Source organism: Setaria viridis, chromosome 3, assembly GCF_005286985.2.
Source record: "Setaria viridis chromosome 3, Setaria_viridis_v4.0, whole genome shotgun sequence".
NCBI lineage: Eukaryota > Viridiplantae > Streptophyta > Magnoliopsida > Poales > Poaceae > Setaria > Setaria viridis.
In genome coordinates this window covers 25,962,027-25,984,456 of record NC_048265.2, presented here as the reverse complement: position 1 = coordinate 25,984,456, position 22,430 = coordinate 25,962,027, and the positions used below count along the sequence as shown (strand labels likewise).

Genomic DNA, 22,430 nt, shown 5'->3' with positions numbered 1-22,430 from the left:
AGGTCTTGACAAGACTATATTTTATAAGGCTCAGGATGGCACTTTTTTTAAAAAAGAAAATAAGAGATGGCGCCATAAGTAGTACCAGGCTACTTACCAACTACACATGTCCAAATGGGCTGGACCGAACGGGTGGTACGAGACCCAGCACGATTTGGCTTGGCACGGTTAAGAACGGATCCGGGCTAGCATGGCCCTAGGCTTGGGTAGCTACCGGGGCATGCAAGCCAGCACGAGCACGACCCGTTTAATTGGATGGTCCGATTGGCCCACTACATCTTCCCTCACCCATTAAAAATAGCCTTGTGCATGATTGTGTGAACATGTTATACTTTTATATATATATATATATATATATATATATATATATATATATATATATGCGAAAACCATCAAATTCTAAATATGTAGACATGTTATATGTATTTGTACATCACTCGTCATCTGTTGAAGGGTCTTTTGTTTGGCGGGCTGACAAGCAACCAGGCCTACCTGGCTTGTCGGGTTGTTGGGCTGACACGGCCCGTATAAGTCCTAGTATAAGTCCTATGGGGGCTAGGGCTGGTCCTATGAGATGGCATAGCGCAGGACGGACCTGTGCCAGGCCGGGCCGGGCTTGGCTGCCCGTTTGGCCATGTATATTACTAACCTTAACAAAGTACCTAGCCAAAAAAAAACTTATTGTAAAGGTAAGGTGGTGTGCTAGTAGATCCCTAAACTATTCATGCATTCTTTTTATGTGGGTCCATGAACATTCAAAGTGATCATCAAGACTCTTCAACTTGTCAAGTGGTTCATTTCAAATATGAATCCAGGTTCATGGTGGATCTAGACTTTAAAAGTTAATGGATTCATATAAGAATGCGGGAATAGTTTAATGACTTATGATGTATTTCACTCTAACAAAAAAAATTCTCAAATTAAATGTTCAAATCATTACCATTTTTTATTCTAAATAAAGTTTAGCTAGTATTTATGTAGTTCTCCAAACATATAAGTTCACCGATAACTTTGGAGCACATTTTCACTCTCCTCTAATTTCCTATCTTGACTCTACTTAAATGCATCCTAAACGATAAAGTGGTCGTACCACTAAAATGAGTTCAGAACTGAATGGGCCAAATGGGCCACCTGGTAGTATCTTCAGTTCCCTGTTAGATCAATCAAGCTGGCCTACGGCCCACCCACTCCAATGCTGGTTGTTCGTGTTCCGGGATTGATGGGTCAACTCAGCGCAAGAATGAGGTTGTTCTTCTTGTTCGGTTCATCACTTCTGTCCAGAAACTTGCCTGCATCAATCTGCACGCGTGCCTGGCAGCCTTGGTCCCCGACTCCCTGTCGGTCTGTCTCCGCGTGACGCATGCCTGCGCAGCAGCCTCCTCTGCTCTCCTAGAATACTGTTACCGCGTCCGTGGTTTCAAAGTTTGAACAGAATCCGCCGCCCGCTCCCTCTCCTCTCACACAGTAACTGCAGAGAGACTGTGTCCCCGACAGGTGGGCTTGGCGGGCAACAGGCTCACATGTCAGCCACCGGACTCCCTCTGCTGTTACTGCGGAGGAGTCTCGTCCCTCAAACACACTCACACCTGCCCGGCGCCCTCACCTGCCAGTCTCGTTCACACTCAGTCAGCAGTCAGCACCCCACCTGCCCGGCGCCCTCACCTCTCTATTCTTTCACTTGCAAGTTGCCACCTTGATCCACACACACTCAGAACGCTCGCTCCCTCCACCGCACTCCTCTCCAATCCCTATATATTCAGACATTCTCCTCCGGCCGCCGTCCACCGTCACTACCGAGCTAGTAGCCAGACAGCAATGGCAGCCTCCTCTTCCTCCTTCCAAAGAGGCGGCGGCGAGCTACGAGGAAGGTGGGGGAGTCCCGAGCGCACGGTGGTGTGGACCGAGCCCAAGCATCACACGCCCAAGCCAACGACCAGGAAGGTGGCCGTGGTGTACTACCTCTGCCACCTCGACGGCCACCTCGACCACCCACACTTCCTGGAGATAGAGCTCCCGCTCTCCTCCTCCCACCGCGCCGCCGCCGCCGGCGGCCTCTACCTCCGGGACTTCACGGCCCGCCTCGACGCGCTCCGCGGCAGCGGCATGCCCGCCATGTACGCCTGGTCCGCCAAGCGGAGCTACAGGAACGGGTACGTGTGGCAGGACCTCGCCGAGGACGACCTCGTCCACCCCGCCCACGGCGCCGACGAGTACGTCCTCAAGGGCTCCCCGCTCCTCCTCTTCCCCCAGCCGCCGCCCGCGCTCCGCGACGCCTCCTCCTCCTCCTCCAACCGCCGCCGCAAGAACTGGAGCTCCTTCGACCTCGGCGAGTACAGTAACAACAAGCTGGCGGCCCTGAGCACCGGCGCCGCCCAGCAACAATCCGCGGCCACGCAAACCGACCACCGCCATGGGCCGGACCTGCAGGAGTCCACCGAGCTGGCCATCGACGAGGTCTCGCCGCCGCCGTCCTCCGGCAGCCCGGACGACAGCTGCGGCAGGGAGGTCGGCGTGATCGCCGGCGGGCGGATGCGCGCGTCGGCGGTGCTGATGCAGCTCTTCTCCTGCGGGTCCGTGGGCGCCGCGAAGCGGGGGCACGCGCGTGGGCGCTCCGACCTGCCGACGACGAGCGCCGGCGGCAGTAGCAGGCAGGCGGCGGAGAAGGAGGCGGACGCATGCACGACGCCGGCGAGAGCGGAATGCTCTTCGGGCGGCGTCGGAACTGGCGCCGGCTTGGGTGATATTATGGAGCGGGACTACTTCAGCGGCAGCCTCGTCGAGAGCAGCAGCAGCAAGACCCGCAGCGGCGGCGATGCCGCTCTTCTCCTCAAGAGGTCATCCTCCTGCAACGCTGACAGGGGCGCCGCGAAGCTGAAGCTGCCAGTGGCGGCGAGGGAGCAGGTGGTCCGCGCCGGGTGCCTCGCCTCCCGAGGAAGAGGAAGCCGCGCGCCCACCAAGAAAAATCAAACTAAATCCACGGCGGCCGAGAGCAGGGACGACGGAGGCGAATGCACCAAGGGCGCGACGACGGACCCGCCGGCGGCGGCGGCGGACGGGGCGGGGAGCAGCTAGCTGGCGAGCTCTAGTGCCCATGAAGCCAAGTTGATTTGCGGGCGTCGGCACGGGCACGGCACGGCGTCGCGCGCTCCGATCGAGACGTGGATGGACCTCGTGGACGACGAGTCAACTCGTCGGAGTCAGCTGAGATCTGCCACTACTATTTGGCATTTGCATTGGCGATGCTTGCAACGGCACGCACTTGTACTAATATACTGTAAACAAGTCTTAGCGTGCCTGATTCCCTTGCTTATTTCTAGTTAATTAATTATTAGTTCGTCTTTTGCAGTAGAGCCTTTCTGGCACTCTGTTTTCTTCTACTCTTCTACCCATCTCCTCTGCTACGTTGAGGAGCGCGTACATGCTGATCATTCCATGTGCTCATTCTCCTCGGGCGCGTGACCTGCGTGCGCATCCGTTGCGTAGCGTAGGTTAGGCGTGTGTGAAACGAAGAGAGAAGCCAATGTCGGTTTGACTTTGGCTGCTCCACGTCCACCCGTTGTCTTGCAGGCAGTGGCACCATGCGACAGCAGACACACGTGGATGGGGCCCAATCGAGTTGACGGTTTGACCCCTTCCCCCGCCCTCATGCTGGACGACTGTCATGGATTTTTTTTTTCCTAACAGACTGCTTTCACACTGTCACACCGCTCGGTCTCTCAAACCATCCGAAATATTTTTTAAAAAAAGATCTTGGTGGCTGAGGATTAATTTTAAACTTGGAGATAGAATCTCCGAAAAAAAATTAAATACTACTCTCTCCATTCCAAAATACTATTCAGGTTAGTTTTCTGAATACAAATTTTTACTATGTATTTAGACATAGTATATATCTAGATCCATATCAAAAGTCATATACCTAAAAAGTTAAAATAAATAGTAATTTGGGATACCGGGAATATCAATCATGATAGATGGAAACCAACCGGTCTTTGCAACATGATATCAATAGTTATTTATCAAATTCGAAATCAAAGAGTATGGTTGTTCCAAGCCAATCTTATCCGGAGCTTTTTTTCGTTTGCAAAGGACAAGAAAATAACTCCTCATAAAACCAGAGGAATAGAATCCCTATATTGATTCTTCCATCCCCACTGTTAGCAAAAGCATTCGGGCAACTTTAGACACTACGAAAGATGCAGGAAGTTATCTTGTTGCAATAGTCAGATTGATGGCATTACACTTGGGAATCTCACCTTACACATCAGCCAAGGCCGACTAATCTCTTTAGAGTAGGCCCAACGCACCACGGTGCCCCAGCCTCCACGTCCACTTGGAAGTTCCATGTCACGTAGAGTGGTGCTCAGAGAGACTTGCAGAAGTACCGGTGGTTTTGTCTGACACAAGACTGAAGCTATTGCTAGAGCGCGAGTTGTGGGAATAAAGTGTACGCTTGAGAGCAGAGAGAGGAGGAAAGAGCTCCTGCATGCACCTCCTTTTTGCTCCGCAGGTCAGAGGAAAAAGCTAGACATGTATTGATAGATGGTGGTCTCAATTTAGCTCTTGCATACGTGGAACACAACTTTAATCTGAGGCTACCGACTGTGTAAGCTAGACATGTATTGATAGATGGTGGCCTCAATTTATTGGACGTGCTCTTGTGCACCTCCTTTTAAATAGATTTGGAAGTCAAAATGCCAGCATAACACATAAGGCTTTCTTCTGGCATCTGTTCAAAGACATATTATATTGAGTACAAGAGGAAAAATACGAAGGTCCTCAAGTACGAATGTGTATTAAATGTAGTTTTAGCCCTTTTTGATGGACTGGAAAGCTTTGTATTATAATCAGGAGTTCCTTCGTGGAAATGAGTATTCTCATGAGTTGGGCTATTAGGCCATCGAGAAATATAATTACCTCATTTTTTGTGGAATTCAGCTCAGTCTTGCAAGTTGAAAAGTAGTTTTCAAGAAGGATTATTTTTACCCAGGTTATACATCAAGCAAAGAAGAAATAATTCCCCCAAACTGAATAATGTCTAGAGAAACCTTGTATAATTCTTTATTTCCTTTGTTTCCTTTTTTTGTCTCCTGATGTTTTTAGAGTGGACAATTTTTTTTTGCTTTTTAAATATATTATCAACCCCTCCTGTTGCATAAAAAACGGTATGATTGTCTGGTCTGAATAAAACTCCGATCGAGCTATTTATTAAGTTACTCAAAGATTAAATCCAAGGGTATCTTAAGTGACAATCCTACATTGCCTTCTTAAATTTACAAGACCTATTTTATAATTATATTATAAATTCCATACATGGTAAACTCTATGTAATATAATTTGCTTAGCAAAAACATTCTGTATTGTAGAATGAAACGTTGTGTGAGTCCTTCATGACTACATAAAAATTATATAGAAAAATATCAAGAAAAAAAATCTAGCTTCCTTATACCTTTCCAAACCTGATATATCTTTCGAAGCAAAAGGTCATTTTTACTTTGTCTGCCTCACCACACTGGCCAGCATTTCAGATTAATTTGAGGTCGAATCTATGTCATTTTATCTTTTTTGTATCTCTTGGTTTAATTTTCATTCACGTTTTCACTGAGTAAATTGGCAATGCTTCCAGCCGTGAAATCAACCCCATCTGTTTGTGTAACTCAAACTTGTGCATAGTGCTAACTCTGTTTCAAATACTTCAAAAATAAAAAGACTCTGCTTCAAATATTTCAAAAATAAGGAGGACAAACAAAAGAATAGAGTTACAAAAAAACTTTAGGCCTATACTATATATATATATACGCCAGTACAGATGTGCTAGCAATCTGTTGTATTTTGTACATGAAAGTCACAGTATAAACTACGCGAAGCATAACAGCTCACCAACTATATCAATAATAAATGATTAAAAAAACTGTACCGATAAATTGCTTATCCGATCCTCTATCCTACCGGTAAATTCTCCATGTGGCTGGCCCTTGTGAATCCACCGGCCGCCGGTGCTTGAATTATACTCTGTTAATTCCGGGGCGCTTCATTCGTGCCGCCGCTGGGGCCGGACGGCGGCACCGGCCCCCTCGGCAGCATGGCGAGGAGGAGCGGCGCGTACTTGTCGACGACGGCCTCCTTCACCTCCCTAGCCACATCGACGGCGCCGCCGTCTTCCCCCGTCGGCTGGAGCAGCCGCGCGCTGGACGGTCGCAAGCTGACGAGCAGCAGCAGAGCAAGGCAAACGGGCACGCAGGTACTGCCCCTCTGGGTGCTGCGAGAAGACATTGTTCCCTCGGCTGTCGTCGATGGGAATCGGGAAGCTGGTGCGAGCTGAACAATAGCTGGTGTGGTCGTGAGAAGCTTGGTGTGTTTTGGAGTGCGTGAGTGATTTCGAAATGCCGGGGGTTTGGGCGGATATATATGGAGGAGCGACGGGAGGTAGGAGACGGTGAAGTGTGTGTAAGTGGTCAAGGTGGGAAGCGGGCAGGCGGCTGGAGTGGAAGGGGATCGGAATGTTCTCCAGCTTTGACTTGTTAAAAGAACAAAAAGAGCAGGTGGTGGCTGTGTTCCCAGGCTGTGGACTCTGGAGACTCTAGTGGTGTAGTCCAGCAAATGGCTTATTGGCAACCTGGAGTCTTCGAGACAGAGGCCTTTATTTTTTTCCTGCAAACACGGATGCGGCCATGTTTAGTTACCCCTAAATTCCTAACTTTGGCACTATGCAAAAAGAAGATTCCCCATCACATCAAACTTGCGGTACATGCATGGAATACTAAATGTAGATGAAATCAAAAACTAATTGTACAGTTTTGTTGTACTTTGCGAGACGAATCTTTTGAGCCTAATTAGTCAATGTTTGGACAATAATTCACAAATACAAACGAAATGCTACAGTTGCGCATTTATGATAAAATGCCAATTTTGCCACTCCCAAATTGGGAACTAAACAAGGCCGTACATGGACTCATTGCCTCACCCATAAAATTTACCAACCAAAATCACTCGTTAAAAATTATTTTTTAAATTTTTTCACCGCTTAAGCTCTCAAAAATCCCCTCTTCCCGGCAAATTCACCGTCCCGGCACCGAAGCTGACCGCTGTCCGTTCCTTTCTCCTTTTCCCCTCCGCAAGTCACGCCGCATGCCGGACGGAAGACTGCCGCACGTGCCCGCGACTAATTCCCGCAATTGCCGCCGTCTCTCTCTTTTCTCTTCTCTTTTTCTGTCTCTCTTTTTCCTCTTCTTCTTTTCCTTCTCCCTTCTTTTTTCTTTTTTCCTTCCTTCCTCTTCCTGCTGCGCGTCGCGCCTGGCTTCCTGGCCGCCCCAGCGCGCCTACCTCCTACTGCCGCCAGTGCTCCTCCCTGGCCCGCGCCTGGCTCCCACGCGCCAGCGCGCATCCCAGCGTCGCGCCCCCGTGCCTAGCTCCCACGCGCCAGCGCATGCCCATGCGCACCGCGCCCCAGCGCCCTAGCCTCATGATGCCGCTGCCTCGCCCAAGCGCCCACGTGTGCTCCTGCCGGAGCCCTGCCGACGTCGTGTCCAGCGCAACGCGCCCTCCCATTGCGCACCCCTGCACTTGCTCGCGCCGGCGCGCCGTGACACCACTTGCTCGCGCCGGCGCGCCGTGACACAGCCACGCCACCTAGCCCCGCGCGACGCCGTGCCTGGCCACGCCCTCGCCTCCCCAGCGCACGCACCATACCGCTGCCTGCCACTGCCCTGCGTCGGCGCTCCTGCCCCAACTAGCGTCGCGTGCCCGCGCTGCCGCACCGCGCCAACGCCTCACCGACAGCGCCCGGCCACGTCATCCACGCGCACCACCGGTCGCGCACGCCGCCGCGCCCCTGTTTGCCTCACCGCGTGAGCCTGGTCCCGCCACGCCGCGCATGTGCAACTCCACCTCGCCACGCCACCACCCTATGCTCCGCCCTGTGCTTCACCCTATGCCCCAGCATCCCGGCCACCATTAACTCCACCCGTTCCTGTGCGCCGCCCGTTGGTAGCCCCCTCCCCGTCGCCTCCAGCCTATAAAAGGGCCTCCCCTCCACTCTTCACCCTACCACCAAGCCTTCCTGACCAACTCCCCCTCGCTCCCGTGCTTCCAGTGCTGCTCCCACCACCTCCCGCCCGCCGTCGCGGAGCCGCCTCCACGAGCCGCCTCACCCCGAGGTAAGGAGAGGAATCGAACCCCCTCAGCCTCCTCTCCATTTTCCCCCACTTCCTGGCCACCACCGTGCCTCGGTGCCGCCTCTCCCCAACCTGACCGCCCTCTCCTATTCTTCCTCGGTTGGTTTTTGTCTCGAGGAAGAAGAAAAGGTGGTTTAGCCTTTTTACCCCTCCGCTTATTTCTTTTTGCATCCAGGCCCTCCCACCTCTCTCTTTGCCTTTTTCATTAGAAGCTCTTTCACTTCTGAAAATAATTACAAAGAGGTCCTTGACTCCTTTCAAAACAGCCCCTAAACACTGTCTCGCCAACATTTTATGCACCAATTCCCCTCCAATGAACTCCAAATTCGATCACATCATTCTCAAATATATTTCCGCTGAGTCATCTACAAAATCCCTGAAAATACTTATCCTTTTCTATTTTTAGTTCACTCCCTCTCTTCAAGCTCAACGGGTAAAACTTCATTTTCTTTTATTTATTGTGTGCTTGCTTGTGTGTGCCGTAGATCCCGGAGTGACCGAGGAGGAGCCCGAAGAGGAGCTTCAAGTCCAGTACCGCGAGCCGGAGCCCGAAGACCCATACCGCAAGCAGGAACTCCCAGCCAACTTTGAGGACGGTAAGTCCAATCTCGCCCTTTGATGCATATTTATCCTAGTTTTGCAAACACAACCTATTGGCATATTTTTAAAATTGCATATTATTTTACTGCTAAAACACGGTTGGATAGCCACCCATTGATTGTTATGATTATTCCTTGATGTCCTAATTATCTCTAAATATGATATGCTCTGTTTGGATGATAATTACTACTAGAATGCTTAGGACCTTGTTACTCAATTCAATCACGACTACAATGTATTTTTATCAAAGAATAAAGGTGTGAGTGTTTTAAATGAGAAAAATGGGTTTTCGGGAAATAAAGGAAAGAAAATGCTTAGATGAGATGGATGGGTGTTTCTTGTATGAAATGCCAAGTTGGGCTCGTACCTTCGTGGTTGAGCAGGTTGGAAGATATCCATCTTATCATGGTGAAGGACCGAGTTGATGTGTCATCTTGCCTAACCCAATTTATCATGCAACCACTCGACCGTTGTATGCGGCAATAGCTTAGCATAAATCCCACTAGCTAGTCTGTTAGTCATCAGGAGAGCTGGTGAGCAACGGGAGACCATGGAGGAGTAAAATCTTTGTGACTTAGGTCCCGGTTAAAATCTCGTTGGTAGGTCATCAACCCCTTGGTTGCTTCCGTGTTGGCTAGTCAGTCTTAGCTAAGGTGAGTAATGGCTTTGATAGGATCCGCACTGACACTAAGGTGATCGTGCTGTGGTACCCTACTTGTGGGTAAAGTGTACACCTCTGCAGAGTTAAAATCTATTCGAGTAGCCATGTCCACGGCATTGGACGAGTTACAGTTTGGTCACATAACTAGCTTTTGGGAGATGGATGGTTTTCATGGTGTGTGTTGGATTTTGGTAGTGTCCGACAGTTGTACTGTGAGCTACTGCAGACGGGGAGTCCCATAGCATTAAAACTTGGATCCTTTGTGTAGGATCAACCCCACTTGATGATTCGGTTACTAAAGAAATGCTTTGCGAAAACTCTTTTAAAAATGAACCCTTGCATGCGTTTGAAAATCTAGCTTTATTGCAAATAAACCTTAGCCTTATTCTTGTTATATCATGTGCATATTCTTGATTGTATCCGCCACCGTGGATGGGGTTGGACTTGTTGAGTACTTTTGTACTCACCCTTGTTTTGTTGCTTCAGAGGAAGATCCGGACTTCATCGCCGAGGATTTCGAGTAGGAGGTCGCTTCTGCACCCAACGTTGCCTGTGGTGTTGGCCCTTTGCAGGTTGCTTTCGCTGGCGCATAGTCTCGAGTGCTGTCTGGGGTTCATTTGGACGATAGCTTTGATCGTACCATTGTTGTTTTACTTATCATTTCGACATGGCTTTCGTGATCGCTCCCTCGGGAGTTGTACGGTTTATGAACCATCTGTTGAATAAATGTGTTATTAGCCTTCTGGGACTGATATTTATATCACATTTAGTCTCTGCTTATGTGGGGGCACTTTACCTCATCAGTGAGGCACTGACATGTAATAAAATGTAATGAGCTCAGAGTGAATAATCCCTCCCAACGAGATAAAAAATCATGGTGTAAGAACACTAGGGAGACCATCCTTTTGACAAGCAGAGTATTGGAAGATCTGGACATTTTCACCAAGGTATTTTTTTGAATGTTCACCGGAGGGGAAAGTATCTCCACCTAAATTGTATTCAAATGTGTGGCCGATGACGTATCAACGGCCTCATTTTTTTTAGGAAAAATGAGACCAAAACCATACATCGCTCGGTTAATTTGGGAAAACCAGGCTAAAACCACGACAAGCTACGTAGCACCACGTCCTAGCACAAGGACCGACTTTGTGGCATAACCACGGATAACAACAACACCTTATCGTAGCAAGGACGGACTTTGTGGTATAACCACGGATAACAACAGCACCTTATCCTAGCACGAGGACAGAATTTGTGGCATAACCATGGATGACAACATACACCCTAGCACGAGGGCAAAACGTGGCTAAACCACATATAACAACACATCAAGACTCAACATCAAGCACCTCCATGGCATCACCTTGAGCTTGGTAGCTGCAATTACCTTTGAGACCTCAATAAGCGATGCCTACAGGTAGGACGCGACATCGAAGATGCTGCTGTCACCTGTCCGGTTGAACCGGAGCATGATTTTCATCCAAAGGTCTCTCATAGTTGCAGTAGGAGTACGACGACACCTCCAAGAAGGCGAGAGGCATTGAGAACGTCACCGTCGGCAGCACCGACAAGAAGTCGTGCACTGCTTTCACTGAAATCTCCTACCAATGCTGCTTGGTGAACCCGGTGAGTAGGAGCCACATGACGGTATCCGACACCGCTAAAGCCAGGCCAAGACGCTCTCAGCAGCAAGGCCCGTCACCCCCAGCGCACAGGTCTAGCCACTCGTGGAAAGGCCAACCCTTGCGTCGTGCAGTCGGCTCCGCCAGGGAGCCACCAGATCCGGCCGTGGGTGAGCGCCAATGTCCACCGCCGGCACAGGGTGCAACAGCCGCCGGTGTAGCCTCCCACTGGCGACCAGTACATGGTTGCTCCGTCCGTGCCATCAACGGCCAGATCCGGAGCCTTTGAGGTCGGATCCGGCCATGGAGAGGGTACCTTTGCTAATGCTCGGTCGTGGATTTGTGTCGTGGAGGAGACCACCGAGGACGACGGCCAGCAGCAGCATCGTCCCGCTACCGGCTCCGGCCCTGAGCGCAGAGCCTCAGGCCAAAGTGGATGGATGCTACCGTACAACCTCCGTTCGGCAGCAGCGCTGCTCGCTGTCGACTCTTGCTCCGAGCACACCACGCCACACATTGGCGGGGAGCCTTGGACCAATATGGACGGCTGCCGCCATACAACCTCCATCCGACAGCAATTGCTAGCCATCAGCGCCGGACAGATCCACCCCCAGCACCACGCCGGACACCGAGGACGACGTCCGGCACAACACTGCTAGCCGTCGGCTCCAACCCTGAGAAAACGAGCAACCACTTGCCGTTGCCGTTGCACACACCTGCCCTGCAATGGCGACAATGACAGCCAGGGACTCCCTCCCCCCCCTCAACATCAACCACCATGGCGGAAGGTTGATGTGAGGGTGGGGAGCACGGATCTGAACAGAGGTTGCTCGGGGGTGAGCACCTCACGAGCAGATCTGAGATTCAAACAAAAAGGAAAGGAGAACAGGAGGAGAGGAGGGGGAAGCTGCGAGCTGCGAGCGAAGGCCGACTTCGGCCTCGCCGAGGGCTGCCACCGCCGCGGTGGTGGCCACCATCGGCGGTGGCCGAAGGAGGAGGCTTTTGTGGGGTGGTTTTTGGGGCTGCGGAGGGCCCCCTCCCATCGCCCTGTGAGGCAACTCGGAGGGAACAACACAGAGAGCATCCTTTTCACCGAGTATGGATGGACAAGCAATAATAGATATTGATTGTAATTACTTCCTTTTATTTGTGTACTTATCTTTTTATTTTTTTATCAGCTATTGAGCTGATGACTCTGTAAACACTTTGGCTGCGTGCGTTTATCGCGGAGGCTGGATTTAGTTTCATTTTCTAAAAAACGAGATAAAAAATCATTTTTGACTAAAATAGTTTCCAGTTTTGTAACCTTTCAAATCGTGAGCGTTCACTCCAGTCACAAACCGGAGGTGTAAAGTGCAAGGCATTGGCAGCAGTTCGACCGAGTTGGTGACACGACGACGGTGACCCAAGTCAAAGTAGGCCGCGTGCGGCGCTCACCGGCCGGCAGTGGCAAGCAACAGCAGTTATGGGAAGGCGCATCCGCGGACGCCGCCGCGCACGCGGTATGCGCCGTGTCCCGGCCGCCGGTGGTTCCCCCCACGTTGCCAAGCCGGCGCGAAGGCAATTATGAATCTGCCGAGCGGCTTCGGCCTGCGCGAGGCCGGCCGGAAGGCCAGGTGGTGGAGGATCACATCACCTGACCGGCTGAGACGCACCTGCATTTGCCACGTACGTGCACGTTGATTGGATTTGTTGACTCGGTGCCCTTTCCACTGGAGAACTGCTCTAGTTCCCAACCGGAACTAAATAATTTTGCTTAAAAAACATAATAATTTTCAGGAAAGTTCACACACACGCATATGTCCCCTACTCAGTCACAAGTCAAAATGCACATGCGTGGTGCGTGGTGCGTGGGATAGAAACCCGCGACCTCTTGCCTCGTGCGTAGCTTTCTTACCATCTTAATGCACAACACATGTGATTGAGTAGGGGATGTTTTTCTTTTGAAGTTCTTCAAATTTATCTATTCGGCAGTTTCAATCTTATACCATTTTCAATGGAATTTCGTCCTTATTAAATAATATATCACATTAGCAAATATGATGATAAAGATATTTATTTTTGAAAATTAATAAAGATATTTATGAGTAGGGAGAAGAGATGAGTTTCGTAAGGGTGAAATTGGACATACATTATTGTTATAGGGTTTCTTTTCATATTATTTCATCAAAGCATAGTCCAAGTAGATTGTGGTGGCAGGCGACTTCAGTGGCCGTGGGGCACCTTGGCGGTAGCGAGCATCAAGGTGCGAGATGATTCGTGGCAGCTACGGAGGAAAATCACGTGCTGGCACAACTAAGCAGTTGAGCAAGAGGATGCCGCACAAGCACGGCTGTCCTGCCTAATCATGCACCACTCATCCATCTTTTTCAAGTTCGACATGTGCGATATCTTTTTTCCTCTATACTCCCACCACCAATTGTTTTCTACCCTAAGAGCACCTTTGGTGAATTTTTGTATAGATGGTACATCTGGTTGAATACCACTCCGATTTGCTGAACTTTATTTTCATCATCGCCTTACTGTCACAGACGGAGCCCAGTTGTGGCTAGAGGTGGCAACGACGCTGCCGCTGCAAATTTTTTAGCAAACATTAAATTTCATAGTGTATTAAGTTAGATTTGGGCTCTTTTTCTTAATTTGTCAGCTCTAGATATCTAGATTTCTATGGTCATGATAGATTCTATTGCTCATCTAAGACAATTGTAGCAACTTGATATTGACAAAATCATATTCCTGCAAGGTCCAGACTCATTCATTATTTCCTTTCTTTAAATCTTTTTTCAAGATTGAAATATAACTTTTGCTCCTTCTAATAGGTTGAAATATTGAAATCAATCCTTATGGTTGCAGGACCAAATTTTGATCCTTAAGTTTTACAATCAAGTCCGTTTCTCGAATGTGTGGCCATGCAGTCAGCCTCACCGACAAAATTTCTTTTGAGACCTATAGTCAGAACTTGAGTTCGAGAAAGAAATAAGAAGTTACACAATTACGATCAACATGCTGTTGATCTGGAGCAGGTCTTGAGCGACTTGAAGATGAAGCTACAAGCTTCAGATTCAGCAATAATAAAGTAGTGAGAGATTGAGAGTTTGAAAAAAAATAGTAAGAGATACTTAAAGCCTCCTTTGTCAACTGATAAACTTCCGAAAGTAAGCTCAATGCCTTTTTAGCTTTGTTCTTAGCGAGAGAGATATCATGTATCGGGATTTGTGATCTTCGATGGATAGTATGCTTGTGGTTGATATGTGGAGATGAATTATAATGTGTGTAGTTTTATGAGATTTTTTTATGTGTGTTATGTAACAATCATTTGGGTTGTTAATTGAAATTTTTTAGTTATATGATTGATTTCTATGTAATATGAAATTAGATTATAATTTAATTAAGTGTTACCTGGGCTTTACCCGGATATAACTGGGGCAAAATTGGGTTATGGCCAATAATTATTGGGCCTATTACAACTTATGATGATAGCAAATGCTCGGTCCAATAAGAATCAGGTATTTTACCAGTTATGACAACAGCTATCAAACAAGAATTGGGCTTTAACCATATTTTGACGATAGCAAATATTGGGTTGGGTCAAAAAGAATCGGATCTGAATAAAGCTACGATTGATACAATTGTCATGCCACGTTGGATGTCACGTCAGGCTGTTGTGACAAAAACGCCAAATTAAAACTCTAATTAAGTGTAATGATCATCATTTGAACACATTCGGCTCGTTAACTTAATGGTTTAATTTGACAGCCTGCATTCACCAATATACGGATCGAAACAAACACTAGTAATCTCACGTAAAGGTTTACGTGAGCGCAGATAGTACAAACAGGCAACTTTTACTTCAAAATAAATGATACAACACAAGGATGCTATAAAAGTTTACAAAAAAAATTAAATAAATGAATAATACTAGATTTCAAAGGTACATCGGAAATCCAGTTTAAAACACAAATACCGATCACTAACTCTAAAGTGATAACGATGATGAGAGGAAGAGTTCACATCAAGCCCACCAATATGACATCATAGAGAAGCGGGCCTCCTGAAATAATTTAAGCAACAGACCTTAAGTATACTAATATTGAGCAAGACTTACCCGACTATGGTATATACTTAGCCGACTTCTAGTATGCAAAGCTTTTGGCTCTAGGATTTGCTTTGCCAAAAAGATACTAATAGTGGATCCTTACTTTCAATATTTTAGCCACATTTTAATGTGAGAGCAGATATTCTCTAAGTCCGTGGAACTACAACACTTTAGTATGGAAAAACAATTGATTAGCATAACAACAGAAATTATCATCACCATATTCCACTTCTTTGCTACGACGAGACAGAGATCAAGGGTCTCTTATTCGAGAGGTACGGCGAATCGATTTGATTTAATCCTTGCAAGGAAAACCTAATCACACGACACGTGCACACCCGGAGGTCACACGTGGCAACTTTTCATGAGTACACCACCGAACATCTAAACTATGTTTGCAACTCCCGGCTTTGTCCGTGTCAACAATTTGAAATACATCAACTTTTTCAGAACAGGTTCGAGTCAAATAGCAATGATTCGAAGCACTTCTTTTTCCATTACAAGGTCAACCCCCATCACGACACCGCAAGCAACTCGGTCATCGGTGGGTTATAGGTCCTTTCCTCTGCCCTCATCCCACGCCAAGAGTAGCTCGCATAGTTCAAATTCTAGAGTGACACAAGCTACATCAGTTTACTGGTTTCGACTACCTCCTACTCCCAGCATGTGATTAGTATTGTTCAAACTTGATCAACTGTGCCACAACGAACGAGCCTTAATTGACACAGGCGGAGGTACTCTTTCAATCCATGTCATATCCTTAACCAAATCCTCTCCGCCCAGTCTCTCACTTTACCATGTGAACCATTTATCCATAGAACAAGTATAACCATCCAGAGACCTTATCTCTCACGAGTGACAAACAATCACCTAATTTCTACCGAACTTAATTAGCATGGTGGAGGTAGCGACCTACACATACTAGTATAACCATGGGAAACTATGGATCATGCATCTATGATTTCATTCAACTTGAAAACGTAAATGCACAATACTTGAATAAAACATTGCATGGTTTTGAAAATAAAGGTTACTCCAGGGCTTGCTTTTCTACTGCTCGGTGTTAGCACTATCAAGGCCTTGGCCCCTCCGGACCTTGGGCTGGGTCTTCTGGCTGCTTGTGCTAGGACTCCTCCTGCACCTGCTCCTCTGCAGTTCCTACATGAATGTGGAGATGCAATGCAATGACAAATGAGTGCAACATTTCAATATATAACATGGCAATCGTTTACCGAGTACAAAAACATTCGAACTGCACAAAGCAGCATCGTGACGTGATGGTGAGTTAACTGAAATTATTTGTCCAAAGTATTTTCTTTATTAACCCCACGAACAAGTCGATTGAGCAAGTGATTGTTTCACACAAGCACGTTTTCACAAGCAAAAATCATTTCCATCACGATACAGTTGTAAGGCAACAAGTAAAAGAACATATACTAGCATTTTAGGAATTAGGAGTAATACTTATACAGGTAAAAATAAGTTTAAAAAGTGGACTTGTTCTTGACAGATTCACATCTATATCCTGATTTCATATATTTTTATTATCTAGAGTGTGATAGTACACGGCTAGCAAAACAAGTCCCGGTCATTTGGAGGTGTGCTTATCTAGGGACTTCACCATGATAAAAGAGTTGAGGTTTGAACATCAAGTCATTCTTCAATTTCTAATCAACTTCTAGAAATCGTGACAGCTACCATGATTGCACATATTTTCCCCAAGAAGCACATCAAGCATGTGGACTGACAAAAAGATTTCATCCTTTTCAGTTGGACAGTTATTTTAGTATGAAATCAAATAAACATAAGCACAACATCCAGTTCAAGGCATGAAAAGGACTCTTAACAGGCTGCTTCATATTTTCCAAGTTAAAGAGCAGTACGTCAAAGCTACACACCAAGTCTCAGAATTTTTGAAGCTATCAAACTTTCTCCATAAATTTCACAAGGTTTAGAACGCACAAGTACTACCACGCTTGTGTTTTAACTAGCTTGTACTGTCCTCTTCTTGCAGGTGCAGGAACAGAGAGGAAAAAAGGAAGGAACAGGGACCTGCTTGTTGCGTGTGGCTGTGCTGCAGCGCCGGGGAGGAGCACCAGCACACCAAGAGAACTCCACAACCACAACGCTGCTCCTTAGGCGGCGGGGTTGATGCAGCTTGGTGAAGAGGTAGAAGACAGCAGCTCAGCACGGTCGTGGTTGCAGCTCCTGGTTGGGGCATATCGTCGAACAAGTTGCAGGCGTGCTAGTGGGGGTGGACGAGAGCCATGTGTTGAGGTTGCCGATGGCGGCTGGGTGTCGAGGATGAGTCGGCGCAGGTCTGATGGTGCCGCTGCAGGAATGGCTCCCGTGCCGGGGTCCGCGAACTCCGGTCAGCAGCACTCGCCGCGGAGACGCGTGCAACCAAAGCACGGCACGGTTTTGAAAGAGGTGCCCTTGTGTTTCACGATTTGGAGGGAGGCAGTGCTAATTTGCTTGCTCCGCTCGGTGGAGAGGAACTGAGCAGAGAAGGGAAAAGAAGAGCCCAGGCTTCTGGTGCTTGCGATGGAAGGAGAAGAGCACATAACTGCTTTCTTGGATTTGCTCAGTGGGGAGGAGAGCGTGGGTGTGCGCCGGGTGTGCGCTGGGCGCGTGGAGATGGGCCGGCCGAGGAGGATGGGGATGGCGAGTACGATGCAAGGACGCGCGAGCAGTGCTGGGAGGACGGCCGAGGACGAGCGAGCAGGGACGACGCGACGCCGCGGCATGGGCACGGTATGGGCGGTCGTCCCGTCGGGTTGACTGCGAGGAGACCTTGCGGCGCGGTCGTCGGGAGCGTGGGCGCAAGGACGCCCACCGGCGGCGGATGGGCGACGCGCGGCGTGCATCCCGGGCGGCCGGCCGATTTCGTCTGGACAAGCAGAGCAAGCAGCAAGGCCGGCTAAAGCAGCGACTATAGCATCAATTTTTCTCGTGATTTTTCATCAACACGAGCAAATCTGGCAATGTAAAAGTTGTAGAAGATCTATAGGGTTACAACTTTCGTAAAGGTTGATCCTTGGTTTGTGAGATCAAAAGCTCCAAAATCAGTGAAAACCCAGTTTTCAGGCACTTAGAAAATTTTCAGCTTAAGCATACAAAAACACTTTGACCATAGTTTGACCAACACTATAACTTTTATATTTAATCTAATATTTATTTTCAAAAGCTATTTCCAAAAGCTTCGAGAACCACATTTTATGATCACATGAAATAAATGCTTTGCAATCTACCGTGATCAAGGATTAATGTATGGAATTAACACTTGGGGTGTTCAGCTGGGGTCCAACGTGACTTGCTGCATAGGAGCAACTTACTGACGTTTCCTTTCCAGTGATGTTCCATAAGGAACGCCCGCTGATTGTGATTTATGATGCTCGATTAGTGATAAATGATGTTTGTCGCATGAGCATCGTAAATGATGGTTTGTGATGAAAAAATATGTTTATGACGGATTTCTAATCGACAAATCCCTTTTAATGTTTTTTGTCCAATATACACTACAACGAATTTGCTGATCTATGATGAATTCAAATGTGTTATGAACATGTTTTTTGCATCATAAAAAGTGATTTACGACGCTTGAGCGATGAACACCGTTCGTCATTAATCGAGCACCACAAATCACGACTAGTGATGTTCATTATTTCGGTGCATCACTAAGATTATGAGAATTACAGAATCTCACTAGAAACGTCATAAACTGTATGTGGCGTCCAATGTTGCGTGAAAATTGTGACAAACTGTTTTGTTATAAAACTGATTAAGGCCCAATTCTTATTGGACCGAGCCCAATATTTACTGTCGTCATAACTTAGTTTAGGCTCAATTCTCGTTGGATCAAGCTCAATATATGTTGACATCATAACTTAGTTTATGCCCAATTCTTAGTAGGTTGAGCCGAACATTTGTTGTTATCATAACTTTGTTTAGGCCCACGAAATAATGGACCGAGCGGCCGATCCAATGTGTTTGCTAATGGATTGAGCAGAACCCATTTTGAGCCTAGTTATTTTTAGGTATAGCTCAGATAGAGCTTAATTAAAATGTAATCTAATTTAATATTACATACAAATCATGTAATTGACAACCCAAACAATTGGTACATACCACACATACAAATAAATGTTTCTCATCACACTTCATACAATATTATTCATGTGCAAAGAATATGCACAAGCATATTGTCCATAAGATATGACAAACCACTACACATGATATTTCTCTGACCAAGAACAAGGCTGGCCTAAGCAGCTGGGAGGACATGAGCAGATGCCTAAGAAACACATTAACCCTACCCTCTAAAGTTTAGCCGTTGATAAAGGAGATACTCAGTTTGTCTTACTGCTTTCTTCAAACTCCCAATCTCCTCAAACTGCATTTTCATTGCTGCATCTGAAGCTTGTGCCTTCATCTTCAAGTCGCTCAACATTTGCTCCTATTCAACAATTTGTTGTTTTAGTTTTTTAGCTTCTTGTAGCCCTCCCAAAAAAACTTCACATCCTGATCTTGTAGCTGAGGCTGGCTGCATGCTCACATAATCAAGGAAGGGACTTGACTACAAATCTTGAGGATCAGAATTTGGTACTGCAAACCCAAGGATTGTTTTCATTATTTTAGTCTACAAATGGAAGGAGCAGAAGTCAAACTTCAATCATAATGAACAAACTAAATGAATAAAGTAAAGAATATAGGAGCAGGATAATCACTTATTTAGTTACATACCATGACATGTGATTGAATTTCAGCAATGTTAGGCCCTACACAAAAAGTATTTGGTCAGTTGTCTTAGACATGAGGAACAAAATGTACCATGACCACATAAATGCAGATGCGGGCCTTGCAAAGAGATCTAGAGAGACCAGGCTAAGAGAAGAAACTTAAATCTAACATAATACACCGTGTAATTTACTATTTGCTAAAGAAATATTCTAGCGGCATGGGGTTCATGGCCACCTCTAGGCATAACTAGGCTCCGCTCCAGATACAAATAAACCTGAGCAAAGTGCTCTCCGGTGATGAAAAAAAGATTCAGAAAATTGGAGAAGGACTACATAGACAAGAAATGAGATTCTCACTGGTGGAACTCGAAGATGCAGTGGCGCATGGTTGGACGAGGCAGCCTGTGCTTGCATGGCATCATCGTTTAACTGCTCAACTGCGCCAGTATAGGCGCAGCCGCTGCTAGGATGCTAAGATTTTCCTCTGGGATTGCCACGGACCATCTCGCACCTTGATGCCCGCCGCCCATGGGGCTTGCTGCCACCGTTGAGGTAGCCCACAGCCGCTGAGGTCGGCCGTGAATGCAGATCTAGTTGGACTTTATAGCCAGTAGAGAGGAGAATGCTGATTCATGTTTTTATGATTTCGGCGGAGGCGAGGCAATACATAATTTAAAGATCCCGCTTCCAAGTTCCTGGGCGTGCAAATGAAAATTTTGTGAGCTGCACTTGCTTCAAGGTTACTAACAAGATTGTGCGCTCTTATCAGATCCATTTGTTAGCGAAGCTAGGTGCGTTTCAACTTGCATACAACATAGGTGGGAGATGAATATCTAGAAAAGGCCCAAACTTCAGCGAACCTGGGTGCACTTCATGTTGTTGACCACAAAGGGGAATTGCTGCTTTCTCCAACTATAATACCTATGAGTCTATTTTTTTTAACTCATGCGTATGTAAGGATTTTCCTGCTTTTTATCCTGACCAAAGTGCACCCGTGTAGCAGCCAAATATTCTGCATATCCATCCTATACTTGTTGCAGTATTCCTGATCAGTGTAGGTATGCATATTCCGAGCATCCCACATATTTTCATGGCTACTGTAATCATGTGAGCTTCGAGAAGGTGCACTGCGTTGTTGATTGAGCATGGTGCTTCAATATATAGGCATGCCCCCATAAGGCCTTTGCTTATCAACTCTTCATCTCTCACATTGTGACTGGTTGTTGTAGGCGTCCTTGATTCTCTGCCCTATGAGAGGTGAGCTCATAGCTTCCACACCCTATTTACAGGTTATCATCATTGCTTGTGGTTTTTTTTATAGTTCTATTGGTAAGTGTATGCAAGATGATGGCTGGTCATGCGAACATAGCAGGCAACTTGGATGCTATGTGTTGACGGTCCTTATGACAGAAATTCGACCGTCACACTACTCAAAGAATAAAGGAAAACTAACATTTCTTACTCGCATATTTGTTATCAATAACCTAGTTCCACATATATTTGCAAATAAGTAATTTTAGGGCTTCAAGTCTGTACAAGAGAGGAAACGTGCGCAAACACGAATGAAACACACTAAAGAACACTTGACGCGTACACGACGGTTAAGAGGTCCCACATGCCAGAGCAAACAAGTCCAATCTAGCATGGGTCCACAAGGAAAAGAACCGAGGCCCACCAAGCAGCTCACCACGCAAAGGCAGTGGAGAACCGGCCTAGCCCAGGGTCGGTCGAACCCTAGGTTTGACTCATATAGTCGTTGGGGGGCTAACTGCCAAATGGGAGGACTAGTGGGCCCACCTAGGGGTCGGCCGACCCAACAATTTGGACGAACCTAGAGAGCCGTTGCCCGGGCCCACCTTCCTCCAATGGCTAGTAGCTGTTGCTCCCGGGCCAAAACCGACCTTTTGAGAGCTGCTGGCTATAAATAAAGGGCCGGGGTGTGAAGCTCTTCACTCACACTCCACTCCCTCATTTCTCCCTCTCTCAAAACTCTTGCTCCAAGCTTCATTCTCCAAAGTTTTCACAAAGCCTTTCAAGTGCAAGAAACCTCTCTCCCTCAATTTCTTTCCTGCAAGAATCAACAATCTTGGAGGAGCAACTCACGGGTAAGAGTTCATTTTGATTTTTCACTAACATAACCCGTGTGCAAGTTGTGTGTGTTTGTGCTCCATCCACCATGAAAGGAATGGGATAGAAGCTCTCCGTAGCATTCAGGAAGGTGACGGGATTGAGCTCAAGGCGCTCCCGTGGAAGCGCAAGCATGCACAATCCCGCCGACTACTCGCCAAGCTCGTGTTGACACCAGTTTTTGACCAGAGTCAACTAGTGTGGGCAAAGGTTCTGATAGCCGATAGAGGAGAGAGAAAGAGCCTAATGATGACACCTGTTTGTTGACCAAGACCAGCCACGGGAGACCAGGGTTCCAGAAGCCGATAGAAGACCGAAGGAAGCCCGATCCGAAGCGAAATCGACTCCACCAAATAAGGGAAAGTGTGAAGATTTATCTTAGGTAGTTTTTAGATATAACTGTAATAGTTCAAG

At 47.2% G+C, this 22,430-nt stretch overlaps 1 protein-coding gene and 1 long non-coding RNA gene across 2 annotated transcripts; one reads left to right on the top strand and one right to left on the bottom strand.

Moving 5' to 3' along the window:
* The first annotated feature begins 1,575 nt into the window (after window positions 1-1,575).
* Window positions 1,576-3,325, top strand: LOC117847601 (protein SOSEKI 4). The gene has a single exon (XM_034728828.2). The coding sequence runs from the start codon at window positions 1,816-1,818 to the stop codon at window positions 3,070-3,072; it is 1,257 nt and encodes a 418-aa protein (XP_034584719.1). The 5' UTR covers window positions 1,576-1,815; the 3' UTR covers window positions 3,073-3,325.
* Window positions 3,326-14,797: 11,472 nt separating this feature from the next.
* On the bottom strand, window positions 14,798-18,065 carry LOC117847133 (uncharacterized). The gene is made up of 2 exons (XR_004638544.2): window positions 17,203-18,065; window positions 14,798-16,308 (listed from the first exon to the last, which is right to left on the bottom strand). It is a non-coding gene; the product is annotated as an uncharacterized lncRNA (long non-coding RNA).
* Between the last annotated feature and the right edge of the window lie 4,365 nt (window positions 18,066-22,430).